Source organism: Elephantulus edwardii, unplaced genomic scaffold (assembly GCF_000299155.1).
Source record: "Elephantulus edwardii isolate Elephantulus edwardi_28Jun2011 unplaced genomic scaffold, EleEdw1.0 scaffold00010, whole genome shotgun sequence".
In the NCBI taxonomy this organism is placed as follows: domain Eukaryota; kingdom Metazoa; phylum Chordata; class Mammalia; order Macroscelidea; family Macroscelididae; genus Elephantulus; species Elephantulus edwardii.
In genome coordinates, this window is record NW_006399760.1 from 22,789,386 (window position 1) to 22,808,958 (window position 19,573).

Consider the following 19,573-nt stretch of genomic DNA (forward strand, 5'->3'; position numbering starts at 1 on the left):
TGGCCTCTCCCGCCAGGCCTGCCCTACTCCCGCGCGCTCTTGGGCCCGCCCACACCGCCATCTTTGTCTTGGAGGGATTGGGCCGCACGCGTGAGTAAACAGCCTGAGTAGAAAAAGTCGAGATCTGGCTGCGTCCGGGTGCCGTGGGGTAGCGACAAAGAGAAGGCAGCCCTGGTCATTGTACGCGCGGGTAATTATCGAGGTCACGATGCGAGGCCGCGGAGAGTCCAGTCCGACGCAGCCTCCGCCCCCTCCCTCCCCCGCGCATCTCCCGCCCCCCGCCGGTCTCCTCCCCCTGTTGAATCCAGCCCGGGAAAGTGGTGGTGGCGGGAGCGGGCCCGAGTGCGGAGTGGGCCCGAGTGCAGAGTGGGCCCAGATGCGTCCTGCGGGGCGGAGGAAGAGGTTAGCGGTTTCTGTGTGTGCATCCAGTCCCGGGGATACGGAGGCGGCGGGGCTGGGGTCGGGGGCGAGCGCACAGGTCTGCGGGCGGGACTCTGCCTGGGCGCCCCCGGGGCTGCGCGGTCGGTCACTGCTGTTTCTTTTCCGGTCTGTGCCTCAGTCTACCCAACATGACGGCCCCGAGTGAGAACCCCTTCGCGCCGCTCTTGGAGACTTTGGAAGACGCTTCCGCCTCCCATGGAGAGCTGATTGACGCGTACCTGACCCTGGCCAGGTGAGGCCCGCAGGGGGTTAGGTGTGAGCGCGGGTGGGGGAGGGGTTTCAGACTCGGCTTGCTTTGGGTTTGTGTATTTTACATCTCGGGGTCCTGGGAGGACTCTTCAGCAGGTCTGAACGAGGAGGGGACGCGGCTGCAGCCGGGTGCATGCTTGAAGGTGTGTGATGGGAACCGAGGGAGTCTTGCAAGTTGCACGCCTGACTTCCAAGTTCATGTTCGGTGTCGTCCAGTCTACTACGACACTCAGCGACGACACAACAGATCAGAACTTTGTTCTATTACCAGGATTTTTTTTTTTAAAAGTGGGCATGCCAAAGGAATGTAGAGAGGTTTCCAGAGTTAAGCAGCTCATTTATCAGGATGGAATGTGGCAACCGAGAATACTTTTTAACGGAAAGAGAGCAATAATCTTTTATCTTAAAGAATGCCTCACCCTGCAGATCGTATTCTTCAGAGTAGTCCACTTATTTGGAAATTGCTAGGAAAGGGTAACAAGTGGTATCCAAACTGGGGCGGGGGGAGTGGGGTTAGTAAATTTGTAATTAGTGATAGGTACCCCTGGAGCCTGGCTTGGACTAATGGGGTGTACTGCTAACCCAAAGACAGGTAATTTTAATCCCCCAGCTGATCTGCAGGAAAAAGATGGACAATCTCCCTTGTGATTTACAGTCTTTGATCCCACCTTCTCTCTAGGGTTAACTATGAGTTGGTTCCAAATAGTTGTTAATGGGTTGTCCCTGTACAGTCCACAAAAGCTGTCAGAATTTGTGTATGAAAAAGATACCCAGAATGATTTTTTCCTTGCATTTATTTCAGATATTTATTGCATCATGTGTGTAAAATAACATTATATGTCTTTAATAAATGGATAATTCATTTGCAAGTCTTTAAAATGCTAGTATTGAGTGATTAGAATTTTGTGCCTCCATTTGCATAAACTTGTGTTGTTTCTACTTTTAAGTCGTATGAGTGGAGAAGAAGGAAAAGAAGTAATTACAGAAGTTGAGGAAAAGCTTTCTCGGTTATATAAAGTTTTTAAGGTATGTGTTTCTGAGTTTTTAAGCAATTGGTGATGTGGTTTTGCTTTGTTCTGCTTTGATTCGCCAACTTTATGAAAACATTGACTCTAAAACGAATCAGTCCTACAGGCTGGATTATTGTTTTGTTTACTGTATCGAGTACTCTCAGGTACATTATATTATTGTACTTAATTCACCTTATCTCTGTGAGATGTCTTTAAACTATTTTGTAATTGAAGTGATCCCTATAGAGGAGTCTTGGTAGAATACCAATAGGGTGCTTCTACAATATGAGGTAGCACATAACAGGATGTGGCATTGTCCCACACATTGTGGGAAAGTGCATGCTGTGGTGCTGTACAACAAGGCAGTATGTAATTTGGCAAAATGCATAACTTACTTGGCTGCTAACCAGAATATCTCAGTTGCAAGTCAGCAAGCTGCAGTTTGAGAGAAAAGTAGTATGAGGTGTTGGGTTTTTTTGGTTTGGTTTGGTGGTGGTGTTGTTTTTTATTAAGCAGTCCATTAAAGAAATCACTGTTGAGCCAGATCCAACTAAAAATAATCCACTGAAATGAGATCTTCACTGAAGTACTTCCAGTTTTTCTTCTTAAGAGTTGACTGGTGGATTTGAACTGCTCATTCTTTAGGAACTCCCGTGGCTTAGTGGAAAGGAGTAGTGTTACCAATCCAAAAGACACGTGGTTCAAATTTATCAGCTACTCTGCAGGAGAAAGATGTGTATTACTCATGAAAACAAGCTGTTGGTTCCAAAATGACAGTACATGACAACAAAATAGATTAAGTGCTTTTAGGGCGATTCTCATGCTGAAGTTGTTATCATCGAGTTGGAACTGATTCATAGCTCTTTTGAGTTGCCAGTGCTATAAATCACCAGGAATTGCTCATCTTTCTCCCTTGGAGCTGCTGGGGGATTTGAACCTCTAGAATTGTGCTATTTTTGAGTTAACAATGAATGCATTTCCTTATAGTCTACACCACGATAGCTTCCCTTTATTGTGTGCCATGGAGTTGACACTGAGTCATAGCTGACCTTCTAGTGGATTTTCAGAGGCTGTAAATGGCTTGGGAGGAGACTGCCCATTTTTACCATGGAGCAGCTGGTGGATTCAAACTTAATGCCTTTGGGTGGCAGTGCAGTTTCTTACACTGAAGTAGAACTCCCTACTTCCATAATTATTTGATTTACATCCTCGTCACACTTGAAAGTGCTCAGAGATACATGTTTTAAAATGATGCCTTTTAAGGTGCTCTGGTGGGATAGTGCAGTGCATAACATGTTGTAATGCGAAAGGTCCTTGGTTTGAATTCACTAGTGGCTCCGAGGAAGAAAGGCATTCTTCTCCCATTTAGGTTTATAGCCATTGGAAACACCATGGAGGCTAGGTAAGAGTCTGCAGTATTAGGGTTTTTTTTAGTGTGTGTGTAGAATTGCTCATAAGAACATGTTCATAAGAATATACTTCTGAAAGTATTTAAAATTTTAGTTGATTTTTGTTCTGCTTTGTGGGTTATATGGGGTTTTTTATCTGCAACCACCGTTACATTGTACCTTTGTTGCTTCATTGAAAAGCCATTACTGCCTTTCCTTTTGTTGGTGTAGTTTAACAGGACACTGAGGTCTGTGCTCTTGTGCACATTTGACTACTCGTTAGCACTTAGCTTGTACATTTCCATTTTTAGAGTAGAAATTGAACTAAATTTCTGAGGTGTTTGAGTTTTTGGTTTTTTTTAATGATTTTTGTGCATTTGAACATAAGTCTTCTAGCAGAGACTTTGCTAGAGTACTGAAGAACAGTGATGTCAGTCTGGAGACTAAGGGGCACCTGATCCAGACTATGGTCTTCACAATTACTTTCAATGCTTCGGATAGCTGGACAAGAATTAGGGATGATAGAAATAGAATTGATGCCTTTGAGTTGTAGTGCTGGAGAAGACTGTTGAATATACCATGGACTGCTAGGAGGACAAAGCAGTTCGTCCTCGAGATGGTGAAACCAAGCTGCTTCTTAGAAGCAAGGATTCTGAAGCTCTGTCAGCCATTCTTTGGGCATGTTGGAAGGAGAAGATAGCATGCTTGGGATGGTGGAGGGACAACACAGGAGAGAAGACACTATATGAGATGGATTGACTCAGTGACGGGGTAGATGTGTCAGAGACAATAAAGTTGTCTCATGCTAGGGCAGAGTTGCAAATAATTAAACAACACTGACATTCTGTCAGGAGTCAAGTTAAAAGACATGTTGCATTGGGGAAATCTGCTGTCAGAGACATTTTCAAAATATTGAGGAGCAAACATACCAGTTTAAATAATAGTATGTCCTCCATCCCAGCTGTGCTAACATTTCTTTTGTATGCATTTGAAATTGAACAGTGAAAAGGCAAGATAGACCAGTCATCAATGCTTTTGAATTGTGGTGTTGGAGAATTGTATTGAATATGCCATGCACTGCCCAAAGAACAAATAAGTCTCTTTTACAGGAATTGTAATGAGAGTGCTCCTTAGAAGCAAGGGCTGGTGAAACTTTGTCTCAATACTTGAAAAAGACATTATGCTGGGAACGGTATAGTGTCAGAGTAAGAGATGAATACTCCCTGTAAAATGGGTTGGCACAGTGGCTACCATAAGTTTGAGCATGGTGGATCCTGAAAAGAGTGCAGGATAGGGTAGAATTCAGATCTGTTGTTCATTGTGTCATAGTTGGCATGATGATGCCTAAAAACAACATTGTTAACAAAATACATACTTTCTATCACAATTTCATGTGAGAACCTTATTATATGGCAGAGACTTGATTATCACACTGTAGATTCATTCCCTCAGTGGATTTGATTTTTTGAAGGTGTAAATCTTATATTTGTATTTGAGACATCTAGTAACTTTTTCGTTTGCATTTTGAGTCAAGTTGCTCTCTTTGTAACTAAAATTTATAATTAGTTTGGAAGCATGTGAAAGGTTAATAATTGGAAAACCAACTAAATCAGTGTTGTGTGAATTGTTACACAATGAAAAGAAAATTGTACTTCTGAAAAGAGACCACACTATGTGATTGCCTGCTGACAGAAACATTGGCAGTTCTAATCCACCAGCAGTCTCCCATAAAGATTTCAGCCAAAAAAACCTGTTGTAGTTTAGTCAGGAGTCAGAATTTGCTTGTGAGCAGTAGGTTTGGGGATTTCTTGGAGGAAAGGGGACATAATACGGTGTAGAATCCTGTTAATATAATGTCTTTGAAGAAGCATATGGCATTTGGGTCAGAGGAAGACTCATCACCATGTGTGTTATGCTAATACCACAGCCTTGCTTTCTTTCTGAAAGTGAGGAGGACTTCAAGTGCATGTTGCCAATTAAAGAACACATACAGTCCTCTATATAATTACACCTCAGTGTCAAGAAAACAAAAATTCTTACTACAACACCAGTATGCAACATCATGATAGATCGAGAAAAGATTGAAACTGTAAATGAATTAATCTTACTTGGATCCACAGTCAGCACACTTGGTTCCAAAAATCAGACATCAGGAGGTGTCCATTGGAAAAGTGCAAACAGGGACCTCTCCAAATTACTGAGTGATGTCAGTTTGAGGACTAAAGTGCATCTGATGCAGGCTTTGATCTTTCTGATCACTTTGTATGTACCTGAAAGCTGGACAGTGAATAATAATGATAGAAGACTTATTGATACCTTTGAACTCTGATATTAGAGGAAAGTACAGAATAGCCTATGGAATTCCAAAAGAATAAATAGTTATGTCTTAAAGAAAGTGCAGCCAGAGTGTTCCATGGAGATGACAAAGCTTCATCTCACATATTTTGGCTGTGTTAGGAGTGGCCATTTCTTTGAGAGGGACATCATACTTGGAAAGGTGGAGGGGTTGGAGAAAGAGAGGAAGACCCGCAACCAGATGGATTGACATAGTGTATGTGTCAGAGATGATAATGATGACGACAACACAGAATAGTATAGGGTTCAGATCTTTATTTTGTAGAGTTGCTATGAGTTGTACTTGATGGGACCTAACAACAGTATTATTATATCTAGGATCTTACAGTATTCATAGATTAAATGTATATGTGTTTTATAAAAGTTGGTCAAAGACGTGCTAGGGTTATCTAGTAAAAGTATTCTTAAGTTTCACTTTTTTTCTAATTGTTTTTTAAAAAAAACATGAACAAAACATTGATTATCAAAGGGCTATGCTTTAGTGAAGTATTTGTTCAGTTACATGAATATTAGCATTGTTGTTTAAGAATAATGGCCCAGGAGTCTGGTTATTTACTGGATATTGAGGATTTTGAAGCTAAAACTCTTTAAGATAAATGGTACATGAAAACACCAGATTACACTTCACCTGGGAATGGTGGATGCAATGAGGCTTCCTTGACCGGTTTGGACTTTTGTAAATTTTTATATACATCAGTACGGTTTGGATGTGGGATTCAAGATGAATAGGAATGAAAATTCTTTTATGTATAACATGAATTTTTCAAATTTTTTATTGATATTTTCATGAAAGTTTACAGAAAACTTGGATTTCCATTCATTCACATTTTCCTTCCTATCCCTCCCCTGTTTACTTTTCTCCTTAAGAAGATTCTTTCATTATTGCACAAGAATTTTTTTTATAGGTTGTTTGAGATGCTTAAAATTTATAGCACTCAAATGGTTTACTTTCCAACCCCTTCCTAAATGGGAGTGGAAGAGGTGATCATTCACTCTAAAGTTAGAATACTAAAAAGATTTTTGAGGTGCTGCTTTTGTTTTTTTAATTTGAGGGTATAGGAAGGCCTCCCTGTTTCTTACTCCTTATCTTTTGACATCCAGTTGCTAACGTCTTTCTCATTGCTTCAGTTGGCAGTGTATTTTCTTTGTAATGTTTGTTATTCACTTGACCTTTATTTTCTCTTTTTTTTAAGTATATGTATTGTCTCTAATTGTTTTTGTTTGACTTGTGATTGATAAGATTAAAGATTAATGCTTTCACTATTTTGGGCCTTTTTTTTGTAAATAAACTGTTGTGCTTGTTTATAATCATAACATGATTTTGTTTTTATAGACTCACATTTATCATCACATTTTTATAGACTCACATTTATAATCATAACATGATTTTGTTTTTATAGACTCACATTTCCAGTCAAAACCCAGAGTTAAGTAGCGCTGCTCTACAGGCCTTGGGATTTTGCTTACACAATCCCAGAAATTCTTCAATATTATCAGGTATTGTATTGTTTATTACCATTAATATTTTTAGGGTTTGTAAGTATAAATTACTTAAAACAGCATAATACTACTGATAGATTAGTTTTTAAAAAATGGTTAAATTATTGTTTGCATTTTTTCCTACACATAGCTCTAACTCTAGTAGTCATTCTCACTAAAGTTACTTATTTAAACTTGATCTAAAAACATATTTCATCTTTATAAAAATGCATCTCCTGCTTTGTAGGTTAGTAACATTTAAGACTGTCATTCATCTTGAAATTCTTTCATGTAGTGATTGTGGGATATTTCTGAACCTATTGATAATGAAAAACAGGATCAGAAACTTTCCTTCTTGATCTGTTAGTAATTAGCTATTAGGGTAATCTGGGAGATGAAAGGAGAATCAGAATAAGAAACAATATCAAAAAGCTGTGACTATTTTAAGCAGAAAGTGTTTTCATGATCTTTTTTTCCCATGTAGAAAATCCTAACAACCTGAAGCTGAATTATTTTGAAGCATAGATGTAGGATTTATTACATAATGCAAAACATTTCTGTTTTTTCCACACACACAATTGTCAAAAACATTTAAAAAATTATTTTAGTTGTAAATTTTGAAACATAGTAGTGGTTTTATGATCCATCTTTGGTTAGACATTTAAAATTTTTTTGAGATTTTTAGAATTATTTTCCCCTATTTAATGTTTGTGATTTAAAAGGATGTAAGTTATGCATAATTAAAATTAAACTACTACTTTTCAGAAGCAGAAATGCACGAGCTACTTTTAAAATTGAATGGTATGATTAAGACTTCAGACAAAAATGTACGAACTAGGGCACTTTGGGTGATATCCAAGCAGACTTTTCCCACTGAAGTGATTGGCAAAGCTGTAAGTAGAGTTTTTGGTTATGTTTTCTGCCTATATTGCACACCCCATTAAAGAAATTCAGATTTATGTGATTTTTTTTTAAATTTGATTGTGTTTTTTAGGTATCCAGTATAATTGAGACATTAGAAGTAATGTTTACTAAAGGAGAAATGCATTCTGCCACTCTTGATTATGAAGCATTAAATGTCATCATAAGGTATATGCTTTTCAGGGGTGAAATTTTGTCACTTCAGAAGAATCGAAGGTTTTCTAGTCCAAAAGTTTAAAAAAGTCAAAGGGTTTCTAGCAATAGAGAAGATATACATAAGTTACTAAGTTTATTGTTTTGTTTAAAGTGAGGAAATCTTACAAGTAAGTCTTGGTGATTCTTGGGGTGGTAACAGCATTTTTTAATTAGAATTAGCCTGTGGTAAAGCTTTTGCGTGAGCTTTTTAGTAAAAAAATTCCTAAGTATGCTATAGGAAGAATTTATGAAGACAGTAACACAACTTAGTGACAGGTGAGAAGAAAAAAAATCCCCACATTCTGTTTCCCCTAATCTTTAGTAGAGGATTCCTTGTGTCACTCATTTATAACTTCAAAGTTGGCAACTTGAACACACCACCCACCTGCAGGAGCAGGGTATGGCAGTCTAATTCTGTAAAGATTTCTAACCTTGGAGGCCAGTCCTACTTGCTATGAAATAGAATTGACTCAGTGGCCTCAGGGAGTTTTGAGATTGGATCTTTAATGGATATGGTAGTAACAAAAGTTTTTGAGTTTCTATGCTGTTTTCCACTCTTATTTTGTTTATCTGTTAAGCTGATTATATTTTGAAGCACTAAGTCACATTCAAATTAGATCATGGTTCCTTCCTCTGTCCTTTCCATGAAAAAAGTTTCAATTCAGTTTTATACTGATAATTGGCCCTATCCAGCACAGTAGTTGATCTGACTCTTTCTTGACTACTCTCTCGTTGTGTTTCTGAGGCTTCATTTTTCCTCCCCTAGAATGGCTGAATACTGTGAACCACTGATCATTTAGTTAGTCCTTTGCCAGTAGGGCCTCTTAATGATAACGCAAAACCATTAAAATTTTTTAATTTGTTTTTTAATTATACTAGTTTATTTATGAAATTCAAATATATTGTTTTCTAGAACAGACTCTTACAGTGAAACCATTAGAATTTTTGTCCTAAAGAATGGTGTGCTCATTATTTTTCAAAAATTACATAAAAATATTTTAAAAATTAATATGAATAATGCGAAATTGTACACATTTGTAGGTAAGAATTCTTCAGTCTTGGCTTCTTAAAATAATCCTCTTTAACAAATTGCCTGCTTTCAGACTTAATTTTCTATTTCTGCTTATGTGTACATATATCTACATACATGTTTTAAAATAAATGGATCATATATACATATTTTTATATGATTATACTTTCTACTAGTTTGGATCCTTACAAAGTACAAATTCATTGATCTGTTTTTTTAAATAGATTAATTGAACAAGCCCCAATTCAGATGGGAGAAGAGTCAGTGAGGTGGGCAAAACTGGTCATACCTTTAGTAGTTCATTCAGCACAGAAAGTACATCTGCGGGGTGCAACTGCTCTAGAGATGGGAATGCCACTGTTGCTTCAGAAACAACACGAAATAGCATCTATTACAGAACAGCTTATGACTTCTGTAAGTATTAAAAGTATTATTTTCTTATATTTCATCTTACGGTTCTACACTAAGCTTAGAATTCTCTCTAGATCCTCTTGACATAATTTCATTGTTAGTAGGAGACTCATCTTTGTGAAATTACTTAAATTAATTGAAGGTACACTGGTTCTTAACAGGAAAGGGAGCTGGCTCTTGAGTATTGTTACAATGTAGGCATTTTACCCATGCTAATAAATTGTAGTTAGGGAGGGACTGCATTTCTGGAAAGCTGGCAGAGGAACACATTAACTAATTTAATGCTGTGTATCATTTTGAATGCACACAGATTTAATAGATACAGGAACATCGAGTCTGGACCATTTCCTAATATTACATGGTTCAGATTTTAGGTTTTCTAACTTTAATTATTGAGTACATATTATATGTTGAGTTAGTATTCTAGCAAATAATTTAGCAGAGAATATAGAGGATTTTTTTTTTTATTTCCTGATGGAACATTAAGTATTTTAAGTGAAGAGCCCTGTATAGATAGTAGCAGAGTTAATAGGGCATGCCTTTGCAGATAAAGGCAGATGATTATGGAAGGTCTCAGGGAGGTCTGGTGGCCTAGTGGCAAGAAGCTGCACTGTAATCCTAGAGGTGCTTGGTTCAAATCCACCAGATGCTCTCTGCTGGAGAAGGAGGGACAGTCTCCACACAGACAACTTTTGAGAGATATGCCTGATTAATGTTCAGGGAAGATTGATGGCAGTATAGTTTGAGTGATGTGGAGAGAAGGAGAAAGAATAGACAATGCTTGGAACAGTGGTGACATCTCACGTAGGATCTGACTATTATAAGGAATTTGTTGAGCTTTGCCCCGTCCTCTAGGTATGTATCGATAATTTGTTATGTGCTGTTGAGTTGAAAACAGTTCATACCTGACACTCTTAAGTGGGTTTTCAGAGGCTTTACATTGCACAGAAGGAAAGTACGCATATTTTTCCCTCAGATCAACTAATGGATTTCAACTACGAGTGCATCAAGTACGAGTGCACTGAAAAACCATGACAAGGTGATTTTTAAAAGGGTAACTGTTGAAAATATACTAGAGAGTAGAGTATAGGACAGGGGATAGTTAAATTCAGAAACAATCTAAGTAACGAGAGCATCCTAAGTGTAAAGCCTCGGGGTTTATGATTGGTCTTGTTTTATGATTAATTAAGTAAAGCTAATTGCTTGGTGCCACCCTAAAAATAATATCCAACAAATGAGTGACTTTAAAGAACAGCAGTCTTCTGAGGGCAGACTCCCAAACTGCTCTCAAGAGTCCTTTTCCAGGAACTCTGTGGGCCTACTGGCAAGAAGCTGTGCTGCAATCCCAAAGGTGCACGGTTCAGATCCACCACATGCTCTGCTGGGAGACAGATGGGCAATCTTCTGTGCCAATCAGATCTGAGTCAGCAGCACTCAAGGGGGGCGGGATATCCTTTTCCACGAGCCTCTGCTAGTTTTTAGTAACTGCCAGGCATTCTTGAATTTCTAGCCATTCCTTGTTCCTTGACATTTGCCTTTTACCCAGAATATATCTGTCTGTTCTCTATATCATTTAAGTTATTAGGGTTAGTCTTAACCCAACTCCATTGTGGCCTTATTAACTTAAGACTCCCATAGGCAAATTTAGTACAATTGTTTAGGTTACTGAGGTTAGAAATTCATAGTTTTTAGGGGATAGAATTCAGTCCCAATTTGTTTTTTTCTAATTTCATGTAATAAATTTAAAGATTAAAATGAGAGTATTGAAACTATTATTTAGTTTAATGATTATTTAAACTAGGTCGTGGACATACTGAATGGAAAATTGTGGAAAATATGTTCCTTTTTAAATGTGTGCATATAAAGAAAAATTAGCTTGACGAACGAAATGATAGATAATGTGATAACTAGTAAAATGTTAACCATTAGACACAAGATGTTTGTTTGGATATTTATTATAAAATTGCTTCTGTTTTCTGTATGTTTGAAAACTCAATGCTGTTAAGTCACTTTCAACTCATGGTGATCCTCGGCCTTTCTGAGAGACTAAATTTCAGTGGGAGGAGACTACATATTTTTCTCCCTTGGAGCTGCTAATGGATTAAACTGAAGCATGCTATATACTCTGTACCACCAGAGCTCTTTATATGGTTGAAAGTTTTCTGCAGAAAAGCTTTTGTCTGAGGGAATCAGTCTTTGAAAATTATAATTTGCCATTAGATGCAGCCTTCACCACCTCCAGTAATATGTTTGATAAACATTTTACTTTTTTTGGCAGAAATTGATCTCAGAACTCCAAAAGCTGTTTATGAGTAAAAATGAGACTTATGTATTAAAATTATGGCCTTTGTTTGTCAGACTTCTTGGAAAGGTAAGACTACAAGTTAACAGTATATACGATTTTTATAGACCAGCTCTGTTTCATGGCTTTACTTACTATATCCATCCTATGTTTACTGAAAAACCAAACTCCCATGTCAGTTCTAACTTAGTGATAGGAAGATCGACTGTCCATCTTTCTCTGAGAGAATGCCTAGGGGGTTTTTTTTATTGTTTTTGTTGTTGTTTTCATCATGTTTCCATGATTTTATTCTTAGTGAGAGTTTATCAGTCACTAGTTCATTTAATCATTCTTAAACCTGTTTTATAACATTAGAATGAATTAGTGTGTGATTGATCCTTATTGTCTATTGTCTTTCCTTTTACTCATCTTACCTATTAATTTTTACACCCCATCCTTCATTTCCCATCCCTTTTTAACTGTCCTCACTGCCAACATTTTATCTTTTTGGGTTTTTTTTCCTTGGGAGTTACTTGTCGTGGAAACATTTTGCCCTCATTTTTCTTTGTTATGTCTTTTTAACATTTGGATCCTGTATAATATTTGGAAGTATTTCTGAAGTCATCCAGTTAAATTTATAATTTTACCTTATTTCTTTGCCATGTATGAAGTTTTGGATTTTATTTAACAATTTTCCCAATTTTTTTTAGTCTATTTGAAAATGCTGGTTTGGAGGAAATTTGTAAAAGATCAATATTATAAAAAGCAAAGAAAATTATTTTGCAGACAAAATCAGTGTTGGATGGTTTTCAGAGATAGGAAAAGATTAAAATTAATAACTAGACACTAAATTGAGTGCCTAGAAAAGCAGTGCTTGTAAATTAGGGTATGTTCAGATGTAATGAATTAGATGAATGAATTATAATTAATAAGGATGAGAGAAGAAATTGATGCATTCAAGCTGTGGTGTGGGCGAAAAGCCCTGAACATCCCATGGATGGACAAGAGAACAAACATGTCTTGGAGAGGGTCCAACCAGGGTGCTTTTTGGAGACAAAGATGATGAAGCTTCACATTACTGCGAGCATGTTGCTAGAAGGGGCTGTTTTTTGGAGAAGGACATGACGTTTGGAAGGGTAGAGGGTCAATGAAAGCAAGAGGAAGAACCGCAGCCAGGTGGATTGACACATGGTGACTGCAACAGTAGGCTCTAATTTGTCAGGAAATGTGAAGATGGCACAGGATAAGATAGGTTTCCTATCTGTTATTCACTGTTCTGGACTCAACGGCACCTAACATGATAATTAAATAAAATACAAAAGCCGTTATAACTAATTACATTGTTAATTATATGAATAATTATTATTATAATTATTGTTACAAAAGAGTTAATTAAAAAACCAGTAAGATGTATAAACTTAAATTACAATAAAAGATAATTTTTTAAAAAGGAAATGGTTGTAAGGGTTTAACATGTCTTAATCTTGATTATATTTTTTCTTATGTATACCTTTTCTCCCTTTGATATAAGCTTTATGTTTAGCTACATTTTCTAGTGTTTTAGGGTTACTCTGTATTACCTACTTGTGATTTTGAATTATGATTGCATTCAGAACTCAGTAATTTAAATTCATAAATTGTATAATCTGTTTTAATTTTAACACATAATCCTGTTCTATAGATAATTTTACCTGTTAGATTATGAACTCCTCAAGAGCATTATTTAGTGAATAAATGTATATTAAAGGAAATAAATTTACCTATATTTTGTTTCAAAATTGATCAAGAATTTTCCTTTCTTAGGCTTTACACCGAAGCGGCAGTTTCATCAATGCTCTGTTACAGTTGGAAGAACTGGGCTTTCGTAGTGGAACACCCATGGTTAAAAAAATAGCTTTCATAGCTTGGAAGAGTTTAATAGATAATTTTGCTTTAAATCCAGGTAAGTAAATTAATATTTGAAAGATTTTCCTTTTCTGTCACTTTGTTTTGCTTTTGGCACAATCCCTGACTTCTGTCAACTACATGCTTAGAATGTCATTTACAGAGCTCCCAAAAAATACTTGTCAAGATTACTAAGTGTTCTTTAGAGGGCAAAATTGCCCTAATGCACAGATATCTAATAAGCACTGCTTATCTTTTTATAGCCTTAAGTTTGAGTTGACTTGTACTTGGGTTTGTCAGAAAGGAATGTTTTGAGTCCTTTTTCTTACTATGGCAAAAAGGACACCATGACATAGCTCATTCATAAAATTTAATCTCAAGCTGTTAAATCTTTTTTTTTTAATGGTTTTATTTGCTTTTAAGATATTCTGTGTAGTGCAAAAAGACTCAAGTTGTTAATGCAGCCTTTGAGTTCCATCCATGTGAGAACAGAAACTCTAGCATTAACCAAGCTAGAAGTCTGGTGGTATTTACTCCTGAGACTTGGACCTTATCTTCCTGCTAATTTTGAACAGGTAACATTACAAAAGTGATTATAATATACTTGATATGTTTTTAGATTGTTTTGTAAAGTTCTCTGCAACAGCTCTTTTAGCAATATTTTTGCTATATATTGACATATAAAGATAATTTTCCAACCAGAGCTAGAGATAATAATTTCCCTGAAAGGATGGCTTCAAAATTGACTCCCAAAAGTTTTTTCAATCAGTAACCTTCAGTTCCTTCCTCTTATTTCTTGCTCCTGGAAGATTTAGGATATAACTGAGAGTAAAGTTAGTATTTGTGAAAAAAAAAACTCATTGAAATACTAAACTGGGTAGAAAATTAACTCAATTCTCTCTCTGTAGTGGTAAAAAAGTAATTCACTTTTGTATCATAGCTTTTTTTAGAGTTTTTTATTTTTTCACTAGCATTTAGATATAAAACTTATTGCCATGTTAGTTTCTGAATTTGTTTTCAGTTCAATTATAAAGAAGCACTTCAAACTTATTTTATCTTTTTCTCTTTTTCTTTTCTTTGGAGTAAATTTTTACTATAGGTTCTGCAACCTTAAAGCTTACATAAATAATGGCATAGAAATGGGTGAATGTTTGAAAGGAAGGGTCTGTAATAAATACATTTTTAGCAAGTTTTTAAATTTTTAACTACGGTTTTTTAAATTTAAAAGTATGAAGTAATTTAAAATGAGCACTGAATAGTTAATTAGAACTACAATTTATTTTGAAAAATTTTAGCAAAATAATGAGTAGGTTAACCTTAGTTCTCAACACCTTTATTGGCATAATTCACTAACTAGTATTGGAATGATTTAGAAGTAAGCTGTCTTCATTTCTGTTTTGTACAGTATTTTAGAAAATGGTGAAAGTAAGTCTACACATGTTTAATTTACGTAGATAATAGTTCTTAATGGGTATAATTTTCTCTTTGGTATTTAGAATTAAAATTTACACATAATACTCATTTAGGAAAACTAGAGTTGTAATAAGAATTTATAATTTTTTAAATTGATATAAGTAGATTTATGCATAGGAATACTCATCAAATAAATTTCAGCTTACCAAAAAAATTGATAAGGCTTATTAATTTTTTTCTTAAATTTTAGCTGTATCTAAGACTTCTAAAAATGTGAATTATACATTTTCCTATTAAAATAGATTTTTCTTTTTTTAAACTATAATAGGTTTGTGTGCCTCTGATTCAAAGTACAATAAGCATTGATGCTAATGCTTCACCTCAAGGCAGTTTGTCTCGTGTAGCTACTCCAAATCCTGCAACCCCTTTGCATAAAGGTAAGGGGTAAACATTGTTTTTTCATTATTTTCTTCATATTTTTCAATACAGGCTTCTAGTCAGATTTTTTTTTTCCCTAGTCAGATTTTATACTAAGTATTATTTATGTGAAAAGACACACTTGTAATTTGGGGATTCTTTACTATAAAATGAATTTTTTTACTACATATAGTTTTATTTTTGTGATTTGCTTTTTCATTTTATGTGTTAGGTGTTTTTTATTTTGTGTTTTCATTTGCTTTATGTGTTTGCATATTTTCATTGTGTTGTGATTAGGGGAAAAATTTTCCCCCCACTATATTATGTGAGGTGCATTGCATGCATAGGAACTGTTAATTTTAAGTTCCCAATTTTATAGAGTTACGATAAAAAGTTATTTTCATTATTGAGAAATGTTATATTGTTGAAAGATGTGTATAATGCAGAATTTCCTTTTATGTTTTACAATATAAGAATATGACTTTAGTACTTCTATGCTAGTTTTTCTGGCGTTTGTAAATTTTGTTTCATATTTGTTACAGCAATGTCTGCATGCTACTCTTTTTAAGCATAATATCTGAGGATGACTAGTTTAAATGATATCTTACCAGCATAAATAAACTATTTGGTTTTTCTAAACAAGCATAATTTTTATGTAGGAATTTGCTTGTTGAAAGTACATTTTTTACCTTTATTGTGATTTAAGAGATTATAAATCATACTTGTTTTCCATTCAAACAAAAACATTATCTTATGTTAATTAAAATAAATATCTTGTAACTATTTAAAGGTACTTTTTATTGAAATAATTATTCCTCTAGTCTCTGATATAGCATCAAGGACTCTCCTTCATAGGGTCGCTATGAGTCGCCTGTGACTCGACGGCACTTAACAACAACAACAACAGTCTCTGATATAAAGCATGATTTTATAAAATATCTTTTTCTTTTAAGGTGCTCCCCAGTATGGAACCCCTGTAACTCCTCGGATGAATTTGAGTTCAAATTTGGGTGGAATGGCCACAATCCCCTCCATTCAACTTCTAGGTCTTGAAATGTTGCTTCATTTTTTTATGGGACCAGAAATCTTGAATTTTGCTAAGCAGAACAAACTTGCACTAAGTCTAGGTATTTTTTTGCTTGAATATTTTATAGTTATTAAACAGCCTGTAACTCAGTTCATTGGGGTGAGGAGAGGTGTTCCTCTGTCTGCATTTAAAAGAATGGGTTATTGTATAAATCTCTTTCCTAGAAAACATGTCAAGTAATCAGTTTTTAATATTGAGAAGTTTATTTTTTAAGCTTCTGGTTTTTTGTAATTCTGCTTTGTTTTCCCCTTTCTAGAGGCGCTTGAACATCCATTAATTGGCAGCCCTACCTTTTTTTGCAAACATGCAAATACACTTATCACTGCTGTTCATGATAGTTTTGTTGCTGTTGGAAAAGACGCTTCTGGTAAGTATTTAAAAGAAAAATTTATTTTTGAAACTTCTTTGTCATGAATAGAAAATGAGGACGTACTTGTAGAATGTCTTCTGTTGTATGTGTTGAAAGAGCTTAACATAGTGCCATCAAGATGCTTCTCACTTACCAGACCCATTAGGACAAACTAGAACTGCCCCACAGGCATGTTCTTTATGAAAGCAGGCTGCCTCATCCTTCTCCCAACTGGTGGGTTCAAACTTACATTCCACCATTTGGTTACAGCTGAATGTTTTAACCACACTATCACCAAGCCAAAGGTGGGTGACTTAATCCGCGGCCTTCAGACCTGTTTTTCATTGTTTTTGTTCAAACATTCCTCTAGGCCTTAGTGTGTCCGCTTGCCATATAGTGTTAAGTTGTGGGTGCCGTGAGGCTGAAGACTGACACTGATGTGTCAGATGTGTTAATGGTTGGTTACCTAATGTGGACACTGTGGGGTGGAGCTCTCTGATTAAAACAAGCTTGGAAGCAGGAGTGGTATCCACTTCCATAATAGCTTGCCTCCAGAAACCCTATGAACCTATGGAGAGAAGATGAAAGACACACAAGCGTTGAGGACTCTCCTACATAGGGTCGCTATGAGTCATCTGCAGCTTGACGGCACTTAACAACAACATCACCAGAGTGCCCGAGAACTTTATATTTTAATCTATTTTACGTATGAGGAACAGTGGAATTAAATAACTGGTGCAGGTTCCCATTGTAAGTGATAGAATTTTTTTCAAATTTTTGTGGAGAACCTTAGTAGTGAAATATTTTTCATTCTGTAGGCATTTATAATTTTTTGTTTGTTTGGCAGATTCCGTTATCAATGCTATTTGGAAGGAACTGATAAGCTTGGTGAAGTCAGTTATTGAATCAGGTAAGGAAAGCCTAGAACATTATTCCTCTGATGACATTTTTCATATATCACCTTATTTGATTTCCTAGTAAAAAACTTATAAAACTATTTTGTAATATCTTAATACACTTTTATTGTCTATTTTTTTCCTGCCTTTATGTAAATTGTTGATTTAGTGAAAAAATGGTTTTTAGTATTTGTGTTTTTACCTCAAAATAAATGAGCAGACTTTCATGTGGTCATTTTGCTTATTAGTAGGTAATAAAAAAGAGAGACCTGGTTCTGAAGTTTTGACGCTTTTACTAAAATCTTTGGAAAGCATAGTAAAGTCAGAAATATTTCCTGTGTCGAAAACGTTGGTGAGTATATGTTATCTATATATTGCCCTTTAGAAGTCATAGTTTAAATTGATTCCTGGTACTCTTCCCCTGCCAATTAATTATTTTTAAAGTAATTTTTGTAATTTTATTTAAGATTTATGTATAAGTTAGAGTTGGAGGAAACTTTAAAAAAATAAGTACTGATAATTTAGCCCTGTAATTTTTATTTTATTTTGTTTTTGTTTTTTTTGGTGGCAGCAGTAGGATTAAATACTCTTTTGTTGATTTTTCAGTCATCTGAAACCTTTTAAAGAAACAACTATAATCAAACTATAAGAGTTGAACATAAGAAAATGAGTAAAGAATGTGAAGTTGAAATACAGAAATACCGCTGTCCATTAATTATAGTAGAAGATTGTTGAACACCATTATATTTTGCATTGCTTTAAAATACCCCAAGTCTCTGACGTTTTTGCATTTTAAGTTAACTCTTTAATAAAGATGATGACAATTTTTTGAGTAGTGAGCTGACAGATGAAATGAATGATAAGATACCCTTGCTTGTGTTTTTGAGTTTATTTTTCTTTATGCAATGTTACAAGTAATTACACTATCTGGTATAGCATAGGAAATAAGTAACAAAGACTGGAGCTTATTCTGTAATACAGTAAAAGGAAGATCATTTTGAGAATATTTCACAGTAAGAAGTAAATTGATTTCTCTGTCCTTATATTTGAAATTTAGGAGATATTCTAGAAGCAGTGTTAAATTTCAAACTGATAGTGTTAATGATTTCTGGAAATTAAGACTCACTTTGCTTTCTGTTTAAGTTTTAGTAACCAGTGAGAATATTTTCACATGCATGTGTAAACATTGCTTGTAATACATACAATGTAAATTTTATTTATGACTAATTTTACTTTCACTCTTTTTCCCTTTCATAGATTCTTATGGAAATTACAATTAAAGGACTTCCTCAGAAAGTACTCGGTTCACCACTATATCAGGTTGCTAATATGGATATTCTTAATGCAAGTATCTTAAATGTAATGATATGATTAGATCAGCAAAGAAGTTCTACTTCTTACCCAGAAGAAAAAAAACTGATTTAGATTTTTTTTTTATTTATTTTATTTTTTTTATAAAAGAGTACTGGGTGAGATCTAATGCCATGGTACATGTGTTGAGCTGCTAATGAAAAGGCTAGCACTTTGATCTGCCTGATGTTGGGGAGAAAGATGAACACTTAGATTCTGTAAAGATTTTAGTGCTCAGAATCCTAGTAGTCACTGTGAGTTGGTGTTTACGCCATAGTACTGTTTAGAAATTTTTATAAAGAACTAAATGTGTTACTATATTATTAACGAAAAAATATTTCTAGTTAAGAATTTAAATGAACCAGCAGGGTCACCCATGTTGGACAGATTTCAGCATAGTTCCTAAATAAAGACAGA

The 19,573-nt window shown here is 35.3% G+C and overlaps 1 protein-coding gene across 1 annotated transcript in view; it reads left to right on the forward strand.

The window, feature by feature from the left end:
• The first annotated feature begins 569 nt into the window (after positions 1-569).
• The window catches only part of RIF1 (RAP1 interacting factor homolog (yeast)), a 52,802-nt gene continuing 33,798 nt past the window's right edge, over positions 570-19,573 (forward strand). Inside the window, exons 1-15 of the mRNA XM_006880816.1 lie at positions 570-673; positions 1,638-1,716; positions 6,844-6,940; positions 7,688-7,815; positions 7,917-8,011; positions 9,293-9,482; positions 11,758-11,850; positions 13,564-13,702; positions 14,068-14,219; positions 15,386-15,494; positions 16,428-16,601; positions 16,818-16,928; positions 17,758-17,820; positions 18,058-18,158; positions 19,064-19,150. Of these exons, the coding sequence (XP_006880878.1) occupies positions 570-673; positions 1,638-1,716; positions 6,844-6,940; positions 7,688-7,815; positions 7,917-8,011; positions 9,293-9,482; positions 11,758-11,850; positions 13,564-13,702; positions 14,068-14,219; positions 15,386-15,494; positions 16,428-16,601; positions 16,818-16,928; positions 17,758-17,820; positions 18,058-18,158; positions 19,064-19,150 (1,722 nt within the window). The remainder of the gene's footprint in view (positions 674-1,637; positions 1,717-6,843; positions 6,941-7,687; positions 7,816-7,916; positions 8,012-9,292; positions 9,483-11,757; positions 11,851-13,563; positions 13,703-14,067; positions 14,220-15,385; positions 15,495-16,427; positions 16,602-16,817; positions 16,929-17,757; positions 17,821-18,057; positions 18,159-19,063; positions 19,151-19,573) is intronic.